The sequence below is a fragment of the Dipodomys merriami genome, unplaced genomic scaffold (assembly GCF_024711535.1).
Source record: "Dipodomys merriami isolate MVZ:Mamm:240054 unplaced genomic scaffold, mDipMer1.0.p SCAF_15, whole genome shotgun sequence".
NCBI lineage: Eukaryota > Metazoa > Chordata > Mammalia > Rodentia > Heteromyidae > Dipodomys > Dipodomys merriami.
In genome coordinates, this window is record NW_027202826.1 from 32,296,107 (window position 1) to 32,308,963 (window position 12,857).

The 12,857-nt window shown below is 40.7% G+C and overlaps 1 protein-coding gene across 1 annotated transcript in view; it reads right to left on the minus strand.

Moving 5' to 3' along the window:
- The window catches only part of Tnip3 (TNFAIP3 interacting protein 3), an 86,392-nt gene extending 82,147 nt beyond the window's left edge, over positions 1 to 4,245 (minus strand). Inside the window, exons 1-2 of the mRNA XM_070021989.1 lie at positions 4,221 to 4,245; positions 4,020 to 4,102 (exon numbers count right to left, since the gene is read on the minus strand). Coding sequence (XP_069878090.1) covers positions 4,020 to 4,102; positions 4,221 to 4,245 — 108 coding nt within the window. The remainder of the gene's footprint in view (positions 1 to 4,019; positions 4,103 to 4,220) is intronic.
- Between the last annotated feature and the right edge of the window lie 8,612 nt (positions 4,246 to 12,857).

Here is a 12,857-nt window from a genome sequence, read left to right on the forward strand (position 1 = left end):
TAGGCAAAGTATATCTAGTTGATTCCAGTACTTGATGCTTTGTATTTTTAAAGAACATGAAGGTTTCAATAAATCATTGCCAGGTTCTGGCCCATTATCACAATTGTTTGTGCTTTTAAAAGAAATCAGGGTAGATAGCAGAGCGAATGAGCTTATGACTTAACCATTAAAATAGCATTCTTCTGCCTTCTCTAACCAGTTTGCTCATGAAAAAAAAATCTGTCCCCAAAAAAGGCCATAACAGGTGAGCCATTGGGACAGGAGATGGGCAGAAGTTTCCTTTCTAGAAAGGATGAAAGGAGGGAAATCAACCACGGATGTAACTAAATGACAAACACAGCTGTTTGGGACCAAAGTCTGCTATCACCACTACAATCCAAGTCCAAAGCACTGGGCTGACAGCAGAAGGCAGAGCCAGGTGTTGACTGGAGAATTCCCACATCTTTGGAACTCACCCCTCTGTCTTTCACTCTTACAGGAACTGCATCCTTTCCTGTTTTCAATACCCATGGAAATACTTTCCTACCACCTCAGGAACTAAACCTGTTTTCAACATTACATTCATTCGCCTCTCATCCTGCTTAAAAGGATTGCCACCCAGAGAGCACTCATTTAGAAATGAGGCATTATGGACCAAATCTGCCTAGATCCACATTAAATAGTTATGATTCTCTATTATGCGGAAACAGAGATTGGGTATTTGAAGTATTGCATATTCTCCTTTGATAGGCTTGTTTTTCTAATAGCAGTTTTGGATTTTCAATTAATTCAAAGGGAAAATCAAGTTTGGATGTTAAGTTCTGATTCCCAGCCTCCTTCTGTCACCCCCATTTATACTCAACCCAATCTTCAGATCTTAACTTTAAATCTATAGTGGTGTGGGTTCATGCATTGGGAATAGACAGAAACTTTAGAACTGTAAAAAAATGGTTAGGAAAGTGATTCTGTTTATGGATATTTTAAAGGTGAACCATTTACCAGGCTGAAGTTTGAGGCAGATATTCAAATTTTGTCCCAAAGGACTTGGAAGATTATATAACCAATGTAACATTTTACCTCCAACATGCTGAAACTCACAAAATAAATTGAAAGCTTATATTAGAAGTAATTTTAGACACCAAGGAGATAAATCTACTTATAGAAGATTAATTTAAATTAGCGCATTATTCTCCAGTGGTATTTCTCTTAACAGTCTCATCATCTCTTCAATACACTTTGTCCCTGGATGTCTCAGTTCCTTTATCTAAAAATGAGATTGGCATAGACCATCCCTACATGTCCAAGTTAATGAGTCTGGAATTTATTATCATATTGATGTGTGCATGCATGGGGTATGGGTGCTGGTCCTGTGGCTTGAACTCAGGGCTTAGGCATATCCTTGAGCTTTTGTAACCAAGGCTAGTACTCTACTACTTGAGTCACAGCCCTGCTTCTGGCTCTTTTGCTTAATTGGAGATACGAGTCTTAGAGGCTTTCCTGCCCAGGCTGGCTTCAAATCCTAAGTAGCTAGAATAACAGGCATGAGCCTGTGGTACCCCACTCATTTTGTTGGTTTGTATGGCATAAAATCAACCCTTTTAAGGTTCTGGTGTAACTAGAGAAAACAAAATCCCTAATCTGACTGACAACTCTGAGTCAAATCTATTTGTAGAATTACATTAACTTTTTTTAGCTAGTAAGTATCAAAGGCCTACAAAAGTTAGACTTTGAACACAATTTTTAAAAATGATATGCCTAAATATTTAATTTACTACTAATGAGGAATTAGGAAAAACTATCACTGAGTATTCCAATATAATATAGAAATAATCAGCATTAAGAAAAATAACTGTATTCTAAGGAAAATTTATTTTGCAGAGATGCTTAGATTCCAGAAAAGTCAAGGGTCAATGATATCCAAAAAAAATCTAAAATACTCTGTGTGTGTGTGTGTGTGTGTGTGTGTATGATGTGTGTGTGTGTGTGTGTGTGTGTGTGTGTGTGTGTGTGTGTGTGTGTGTGTGTGTGTGTGTGTGTTACTGGGGTTTGAATGCTAGCCTTGTGTTTTTTCTACCACTTCCAGCTTTTTGTTACTTGGAGATGATTTGCCTGTCTTTAAACTGTGATTCTCTGATCTCAGCTTACTCAGTAGCTAGGATCTGCTTGAACTAATAGAACTTGATTTCCTTCAATTTTTTTTCTTTTACCAGTCCTGATTAAACTCTGGGCCTGAGTGCTATCCCTGAGCTTTTGTGCTCAAGGCTGGTGCTCTACCACTTGAGCCAAAGCTCCACTTCTGTCTTTTTTGGGTGGTTAATTGGAGATAAGAGTCTCACGGATTTTCTGCCTGTGGTTTGCTTTGAGCTTCAATCCTCTCAGATCTTAGTCTCCGGAGTAGGCAGGATTACAGAGATGAGCTATCAATGTCCAGTAACTTCCTTCAATGTATAAATTATAAGTATCCCAAATAGAAATTAGCAACATTTAAGTAGTACAAAACTATATTATAAGGAAAGAAAAATGGAGAAACAACTTCTTCATTTGCAAACATGACAATCATCTTCTAGAAATTTTCAAAAATTCCTTCTCCAGAGACATAACAATTGCTATCAGACTAAGCATAATATTTTGCTCTTCAGTGAAATCAACAAGTAATAGTTCATTTCACTGAATGACTAAGAACACATCACACAGTCCAACAGGGTATAGTTTCTCCTTTATTATAGAGAGATAGAATTTTTAAAGTGCCATAAATTCAAGATTGTAAAAAACTTCTCTCTAGTGGTTAAAATTGCAAATATAGAAAGATGTAATATGAATATCCAATTGCTGAACTAAGTAGAAAATGGGATTACCCACACAATTTAACATTATTATTGTGCTGTATAATAATGAACTATAAATGGGAGCTACTTAAAAATGAGTTTGAGAGCAATAGTTATCATTGAAAATAATGATTAGCAATTTTTTGATGATCTTTTATGTCCCAGTTGTTTTACAAAAGTGATCACTGTTGCATTGAAGATCATTGAACCAACACTATGGCTTAGAAATACAGGCCCAGGCCCCCTGACAGACTTCCTGAATCATAATCAGTAGGCAAAAGAGTAAATATCATTAGTGAACATAAAATCTGAAAAACATTGTCTGATCTCATTTCTTCTTCTTCTTCTCCTCCTCCTCTTCTTCCTCCTCCTCCTTCTTCTTTTGTTGTTCCAGTCTTGGGGCTTGAACTCAGGGCCCGGGTGGTGGCCTTGAGGTTTTTTACTTTTGCTCAATGTTAGCCCTCTACCACTTGAGCCACTGCTCCATAACCTTACTTTTTGGTAGTTAATTGGAAATAAGAGTCTCATAGACTTTCCTGCCCAGCTTGGCCTTAAAATGTGATCCTCAGATCTCAGCCTCCTGAGTTGCTAGGATTACAGGAGTGAGCCACAAGCGCCAACCTTTTAATAGCTTGGCCTTAAAATGTGATCCTCAGATCTCAGCCTCCTGAGTTGCTAGGATTACAGGAGTGAGCCACAAGCGCCAACCTTTTAATATTTCAGTGAAATATTTATACACAAGGATAATCGAATGAGAGTGAATGGCTCATCAGAATTTATTCCTTGTGCTGACAGGACAAAAGCTGACTTTTGAAACTACAGAGCAGGGAAGCAATGAAAACCTAGTTTGGGTAAGGCCCAGGCTGGTTGAGAAGGAACCCAATGGTGAACTACAAAGTCTCCCCAACAACCTACAGCTTCCCACACAGATGGTAACCTGGGCCTCCACCCCTCCCACCACCCGTGTAGGAGTTTATCTTCTCTAGCTATCATTCTAAATAGAGTAAAAATTACTTGTATCAAAACTACTTTCATGGTTACTGAAAGCTAAGGAGGAACACTTCACTAATCCTGGGTCATGAGTCATAGTGTAAAGACTTAACTAGTAAGCATTTATAAGAGGTTTGGGGGGGGCTCCGTTTTCTTATTGCATGAAAGTGGCTTTCGTTCTGCTTGGTGGACATAGCAGGAGCCCCGTCCTGGCAGGCGCCTCACCTCATCCTTGGCCTTCAACTCTTTGCAAGGACGCAGAGAGATGTTAATGACTGTGCCATTGTGTTTCCTCTGAAAATGAATTCCTTTAATGAAAAAGGAAACTCAACTAGGAGTGACCGTGTGCAAAACACTCGAAGGCACCGAGAAAGAATACAAAGAACAGAGGAACCTTTAGATTACAGAAATATACACACGACTCACCCCTGCTACCCATCAACAAGCCCATGTGCCGAGGAAAGCCCTAGAATGTGGAGACGGCTTTGATGCTCATGATGGTATGGGGAACATTGAAGAAAGCCTTTTCTGTATCTCAGCTCCTCCCTCTGCCCAGTGGCTTATTAAGATTAATGGGAGCCAGGCACCAGTGGCTCATGCCAGTAATCCTAGCTACTTAGGAGGCTGAGAGCTGAGGACCTTGGTTTGAAGCTATCCCAGGCAGGAAGGTCTGTGAGACTCTTATCTCTGATAAACTACAAGAAAAACAGAAGTGAAACTGTAACTCAAGTCGTAGGGCACTAGCCTTGAGCAAAAGATGTTCAGAGACAGTGCCCAGGCCCTGAGTTCAAGCCCCAGGACCGGCATACACATAAAAAAAAAAAAAAAAGATTAATGGGAATGTGTGTGTGTGTGTGTGTGTGTGTGTGTGTGTGTGTGTCTGTGTGTATGTGTAATCATTGTGATCTCTCCTCTTTCCTATTCCTGTGACTTCATGGTACCCCCAGCCCAGCCTGAGGAGCTCTTCTTTTCTTGCTGCATTAGTGATGGCTTGTCTCATCTCTGTGCTTTCGGTGCTTTCAACCATCTGCACAGCATCTATCTCAACTAATATCCCATCTGGACTTCTCTATACTACTTAATGGCTCTATGCAGATGTCAACAACACATCTGCACTCTAACACATCACAGCTTGACCCCAACCTCCTCATTACGTGGGCTTCCTGATCTCAGAGAATGATAGCCTAATCAATCTACCCAGTACTCACACCAAACAATTCAAGGGCATCTTTGAATCTTCTTTTTCTGATAACTCTTAAGGACACCATCGGTGACTCCTGCTGACCTTACTGCACGCTACCCTCATGCTACCCTGGTTAGCAGAATCCAGAGCCTGAGATGGTCTCCTGATCAGCCCCCTGGATCCCTTATGGTCACTTTTCAACAAAGCATGTACAGAGATTCTTGTTGGTTGGTTGGTTTTTGTTGATCATGAGGTTTCAACCCAGGGCCTGGGTGCTTTCCCTGAGCTTTTTTACACAAGGCTAGCACTCTACCACTTTGAGCCACAGCTCCATTTCCAGTTTTTAGGTGGTTAATTGGAGGTAAGAGTGTCACAGACTTTCCTGCCCAGACTGGTTTTGAACCAGAATCCTTAGCTCTCAGCCTCCTGAGTAGCTAGGATTTCAGATGTGAGCCACCAGCACCTGGCTAGAGAGATTCGTTGAAAAGACCATCATATGTGATATTGTCCTGCTCAAAAAAGTATTTCATTTTCCCCTCTAGTATTTCTGGAGGTAGAATTCTTACCAAAATCACAAGACTTTTGGGCTCTCAAATAAAGAGATGATTGATTCTTCCTGTGGAAAGTTTCATCACTGAATTTCTTTCTCATCTCATCTGAAATATCTTCTTTTGTAGCGACTGCTTTTAACTTAAACTAGTTTTAAAGTTTATTTTGGCAGGACTTCAGTTTTTTCTCATTTAGAGTTCTTTCTTCTAGAGTATTAGTAAGCATGTTGGGTGCCTGTGTCTCATGCCTGTAATCCTAGCTACTCAGAAGGCTGAGATCTGAAGATCTTTGTTTGAAGCCAGCCTGGGCAAGAAAGTTCATAATACTCTTATCTCCAATAAACTACACCCCCCCACACACACACAAAAGCTAGAAATGGAGCTGTGGCTCAAATGGTAGAGTACTAGCCTTGAGCACAAGAAGCTCAGGGACAATGCTCAGGCTCTGAGTTCAAGCCCCAGGCTCAGCATATATGCACACATACAAAGTACATGTGAGCAATGCAAATTTACTAACAATTTTGTAGGAGATGGATTTTGTAGGTGTTTCACATTAAAAAATCCCAATGCATTGTTCTTTCAGTCTCTCACCTCCATTACCAGTCTTTTGGATCTCTTTCTAGTTATCACTCTGTGGTGAACTCTCAAACTTTCCCCTTGTGAACAGACAACAGTACTTCCTCTCCTCCAGTCTGTCTCAGATACCAGCCAACCCACATCCCTGGAGACTCCAAACAAAAAGAGGAAGAACTCACTGCTCTAAGGGCCAAAACTTTTCCTATACTGAAGACAAAACTGAGAAACGTATTTGATTTTGAAAATTTTGTTAATATTTCACCTCTTGGTCCGATTTGAAAGGGAAAAAAAAGAAGTTGAAAGGAAAAGAACAGAAGGAAGTGGGTTTGTACAGAATTTACATTTATGGGCACTGATCTTTGTGTTGCTAGCACAGATACATTTAGCACATGTAGCTTCTCTTTTGCTCTATCCACTGCATTGAATGTTTTTAGATTCACACAACAGATATTCACCTTAAGAAGATGACAATGATAATACACACCAACTTGACAGACATGGCTCTTCTCAGTAGGTCATTTATAGACGAGTGGCTTCTTTAAAAGTAGATGGGGCAAAGTTGATTTAAAAGCCAAAGGAAAACAGTGAAATAGACTCACCATAGAGAGAGCTCCTAAAGATCAGAGTCCCCAGCCATAGCCTTTCAAAAGGATAAAAATTTGTAGAGTCAGTGAGGTGATTTATGAAAGAAAAACAAATGTCTTTCTTCTGTTCTTCCATTGTACTTTGAATTTTTCTCATATGAATAAGATTTGGATCTAACTTTATGTTTGTGTCTCTGTTAAGCTGAGAACAGAGAGGAGATTCTAACTTGTGTTACTTTGTAGAAAGTGCAGGCCAGCTTCCTGGGTGATATTAACAACCCATATTTCCTCAGACACCAGTGCTGACTGGGACCACAAGCCTTGTTGGTGGCCCTGGGTATCAGAATGGATATCACCATGTAACATCCCAGCTTCTTGAAAGGACACAAAGGACTCAGACACAAGTTGATCCTTACAACTGACAATTTGAGAAACTTGGTAAGGACACTTGGATGTGTGGAATAAATTGTAGGAAGTTGACTGGCACACCAAGGTTTCTTTTCTACAGTTCCACTTTTTCCTCCTGAAAAAATATGTTTTTTGGAAATTGGGACTCTCATGGTTTGAAACAGCACAAAAATTTAATGAAACTCCAGCTCAACCCATAAACCAAGCATGGTCATAATGCATCTGTGATCTTTGCTACAGAGTGTCAGATCTGACACCACCAAATCCATCTTGATACCAACTGAGGATTGTCGCCACCTGGTGGTCCCTTCCAGGATTGCTTAACTGCCTGTAACAGGAGGAATTCCAGAAGCCCAAGGAGTTACAAAGATTTCTGTGACTCCAAATAATTTCTCTCACTCCAACTTGAGGAGATAAAAGATTCTGAGGGTGTGGGTTGCCATACCACATTGTCACTGGCTCTGTAACTTGTCACCTGTCATTTCCAAGACAAAATTTCTTCACCTTTTCTCCTTCAAGAAAACAATAGGAACCAACAATGGTTAATTGCTTTATATCAGCATTCTGTGCATCTTGGCGTATAGTTGAGGAATTTGACGCAAGTTTAAAATACAAAAAGTTACACAGGACAGAGTAATATGCTAGGGCATGTTTCCAGGTGATTCTTCCCTATAGTCCCATTTTTAATATATCATTAAGAGAGTAGAGAGTATACTCCCTGCCAACACTGTGTCCTCGGTATTAATAATACCTGGAGTCAGTATTCCTCTCCACTTCTCCTTTGGTGGGAAATAATTGGATTAACACCACAGCTCACCACCTGGAGAGACTGAACACCAGGACTTCCCTGTATTGTGTTGATTAGGTCTTGTTATGAATATCTGCAAAGTTATGGACACTGTGAAGGAAGAGCCCACACATCCATCCCAGGGGGCCACGCAGAGGCAGGCAGGCACAGGAGAAAGATTATTACAAGGTGTATTAGAGAAGCCATATTTCCCCCAAGAGGGAGCACATGGAACCTGTCCCCATCCAGTTAGCAGGAGGGTCTGAGGGAAAGGAAGTGAGGTAGATGGAGTTCAGGTGGGTCTGGGCCGAGAGAGGGAGGGGCCAGCTGAATGGAGGGAACTCAAGGAATGGGAGGGGCCCAGGTCTGGGTGGAGCTGAGGACCAAAGGTGAGCCTAGAGAGTTTCTTTGGCTGTTAAAGTAGTATAATAATAATAATAATAATAATAATAATAATAATAATAATAATAATAATAATAATAATAATCACCATGAAATGTTTCATGCAGAATATTATAAAGAAATAAAAAATTATTCATACTCTCACCAGCCCCAAAATCAAGTGACTTTTTTCCTTATCTTTAAGAGGTTGTACAAAAGAATTACCATTCGACTAGCCAGTGCATCTTAATTAATGTCACCCCTTCCAACCTTCTCCCCATCTCTCTCAACCCCACCACACAACCTCAAATACACAGTTCCATTTTCACATATGTACATTGAATGTAATGACCACATTCACCCACCCTGACTCTCTCCATTCATCTGTCCCTTTTTCTCTTTGATCTTCTCTCCCTAACAAAACATGTTTCAGCTTTCTGCTCTTTTGTTAAACTATTCATTAGTTGTTCAGTGCAAGTTACATTTGTTTTTGTTTTGTTTTTGGTACTGGTCCTTAGGCTTGAACTCAGGGCCTGGGTACTATTCCTGAGCCTCTTTTGCTCAAGGTTAGCACTACCACTTGAGCCACAGCTCTACTTCCAGCTTGGGATGGGGTGATAGTTTTAGTGGAGATAAGAATCTCAGACTTTCCTGCCCAAGTTGGCTTCCAACTGTGATCCTCAGATCTCAGCCTCCTGAGTAGCTAGTGTTGTATAGAAATTTCATTATGAGGGGCTGGGAAGGTGGCTCAGTGGTAGAGTGCTTGCCTTGCATGCATGAGGCCCTGGGTTTGATTCCTCAGCACCACATAAGCAAAAAGAAAAAAAGCCAGAAGTGGCGCTATGGCTCAAGTGGTAGAGCGCTAGCCTTGAGCTGAAGAGCTGAGGGACAGAGCCAAGGCCCAGAGTTCAGGCCCCACGACCGGACCCCGCCCCCCCCAAAAAAGAAAGAAATTTCATTATGAGAGAGCCAAGAAGCCACATTTTGAGAGGTCAAATTGGGAGTCTTTATTGGAAAGCAGGAGTCTGCAGGTGAACTCCTGTCTCAAAGACCTGCAGCACAGAATAGAGCCAGAACCAAGCTTTTAAAGGCAAAAACCACACGCCTGAGATGAAGACTAAACCTGAACAAAAGTGTTATACATAAACACAGCTGGAGGAACAGGGCTTTCCTGGGGCTATACAACATGATGCATCTGCACGTTCTCTGAAGCAGAGTTCTCCTAGCTCTCCGGGAGCTAAGCATCTGAAATTCAAGGGATGGCTTGTCTAGGCCTTTGAAGCTGGGCAGAAAGCCCCCATCACCTAGCTAGGTGCTAGGATGGCTGTGAGAACAAGGTGACTCACTTAGACCCAGTCTCCTTATTTCACTAGGATCACAGGTGTGAGTCACCAGAACCAGGCACAAGTTACTTTTAAAAGAAGATTCATATATGGTTCAAATCCAAGTCATGCTGAGAAAGAAAATAAAAGATGCAAGTCTTTCCTTATCTCCCTCTGCATCACCCATCATCACTGTTAACTATCATTCACTTTGTCTTCTTAATCTTTTAGCTTTCAGCATATTTAGGGTAGTTCCACATCTTGCTTTTTGTACTTAACAATAGATGCTGGTAATCTTTCCATATCGGCACATACACATGTATCTCATTAAAAGACTTATAAAGGGAATCAGTCACTGTTTTCACCCAAGAGCAGAGCCTGCTATAAAATACTTTGACATAAAAATACTTGAGTCAGCCTGGGTTGCTATAGCAAAAATAACAGATTAGGTGGCTTAAATAACAAGTTTATTTTCAATAGTTCTGAAGACTTGGATGTGCAAGATGAAGGCGAGGCTGAGCTCCTGGGGAGCAATCTTTTTCTGGTTTATAGACAGATGCTTCTGGACCAACATGGTGGGAAGAAAGGGAGGGAAAGCAAACTCCCTCTTATCTGTCCTCCTAATGACACTAATCCTATTGTGAAGATTCCATCCTCATATTGAATAGTTTCTGAAAGACTCTACCTCCAAATATAATCAACATAGGAATGGTGTAGTTTCAGCTAAGGAATTTGAAAGAGGGAAGAAGGAGAATTCAAGCCACAACAAAGCAGTTTCTTGGGGGAAGTTACCTCAGGGCTTATCAATGAGTAGGTGAGAGTGTGTGAGGGCCAGCCTCTAAGATGGTCCAATATTCTCTCTCCTAGCATTCCTACTGTTCCGGAGTACCCTTTCATCTACTTTGTATCTGGTTTGGACTATGTCATCAAGAGCATACAGGAATGGTAATGCTACAGTCATCCAGAAACAAGATAATAAAAGATATTTATGGCTTCTCATTCATGGTCTCCCTGACCTCTTTCTTGGATTCTGTGTAAAAAGCCAGATAGAACATGCGTTGGGAAACTTTAAGTGCTTCCATTCACAAATACATATGTAAGCTTAGAAATGCATCCTCCAGCTCCACCCCTTCTTCTGATGAAGGGGTCATGGCATGGCTGACATTTTGATTGTATCCTTACGAGAAACCCTTAGCCAGAATGATCCAGCTGAGCTACTTCCGAGTCATTGACCATAGCAGCTATAAGAATAAAAATTTGGCTGGGCACTGGTGGCGCATGCCTGTAATCCTAGCTACTCAGGAGGCCGAGATATAAGGATTGAGGTTCAAAGCCAGCCCAAGCAGACAATCTGAGAAATTCTTATCCCCAAAAAACAAGCAAAAGTTTGAAAGTAGAAATGGATAAAGGAAATGCAACCCTGAGATTGCACTTCACTCCAGTTAGAAAGGCAGTTATCAAGAAAACTAACAATAACAAATGTTTGTGGGAATGTGGCCAAAGGGGAACTCTGTTGGCTGGAATGTAAACTTGTTCAGTCACTCTGGAAAGCAGTACGGAGATTCCTCAAAATACTAAACACTGGTGGCTCACGACTGTAATCCTAGCTACTCAGGAGGCTGAGATCTGAGGATCACAGTTCAAAACCAACCCAAGGAAGGAAAGTCTGTGAGACACTTATCTCCAATAAATCACCAGAAAACTAGGAGTGGCACTGTGGTAGAGCACTTGTCTTGAGCTGAAGAGCTGAGAGACAGCGCCCAGGCCTAGAGTTCAAGCCCCATGACTGCAAAAAAACAACAACAACAACAACAAAAAAAAAAAAAACCAAAAAAACTAAATATAGAGCTTCCCTATGACCCAGCAATTCCACTCCTGGGCATTTAGCCAATAGACCACAAACAAGGCCACACTAAAGCTACCAGCACATCCATGTTCCCTGCAGTATTGTTTAACCACAGCCAAGATATGACTCAACCCAGATGTCCCTCAGTGGACAAATGAATTTTTAAAAATGTGGTATAAATACACAATGATGTTCTACGAATCCATCAGAAAGAATGATATTGTACCATTTGTAAGGAAATGGAAAAACAGAAAAAAAAATTATATGAAGTGAAGTAAGCCAGACCCAAAGAAACAAAGGTTGCATGGTTTCATTCATTTGTGGTAACTAGAATGTGCCTATAAATCTGCAGGTAAACACACTGGATGGTTTAAAAAAATACAGAGACATGATAAATTGTACAGGTCTCTAGGCATTCACATAGAGTGAGACCAAAGGAGGACACTAGGAGAGGATCACAAAGGCACAACACGTATGTGTATCTGATCATACAAAATAATATTTATCAAAATGAAATCCAGGAAATGGAAACAAGAGGTTTTTTTATTTGTTGCTGTTTTTGTTTTCTTTTCCTTTTGTCTTGTTTGGATATCTGTCTTTGAGAAGGAGAAGGTGCAAAGAAATGGGAACAAAGGGTGAACAAATGCAGCAGTAGTACACTGTGCAGAAATGAACTGTACAACTTGGTGTGGGGACAGGAGGGGAAAAGGAGGAACAGGGAAGAGGTGACATTGTTCAAAAGAAGTGTTCTCTTTATCTGACATGTAACTGTAACCTCCTCTGTACATCAACTTTATAATAACAATTTAAAAATGCATGAAAGGAAAAAAGGAAAGAAAGTGGAGGTGGCAGAGCATTAAGTGATAAAGTCAAGTGAGAGGGCCTTACCTTGAACTTCAGTACCAGCACATGCACACAAGTAAGTGAAACAAGAAGCATTTAGAACTCTGGGGCCATTGTGAATTCAGATGGATCACAACTTCTTTGTGAAAATTAGAAACTGTAGCTGAACTCAGTTATGAGGGCTATTCATATGTGGGTCTTTTGTTTGAATTTTACAATAATTCTCTTTGATTCTATGACTTTTCAAAATTACCTTTCTATTTCTTTGATGTGGTCCTTAACTGTGTGGTAGCAAATTAAGAGTACTCAAATGGAACACCCCGACGTGAATCTTGCTTTTCTGAAATTGAACAAGGAAATTTGTTGGCAGAAATGATCTTGAAAATGAAGGCAGTGACTCAACTTCTCAAGTAGAAGCTTGTTGGTTCCCAGGCTGCAGGCTGCTGAGGGTGGGCAGAGGGCAGAGGACAGGAAGTTGTTTAATGCCACTGATGACTTAAAGGAGAGCAGAACAAGTTACAATTGAACTCTCTTATCTAGCAGATACTCAAGTACATGAGACACATATAAATGTGGTCTTTTATT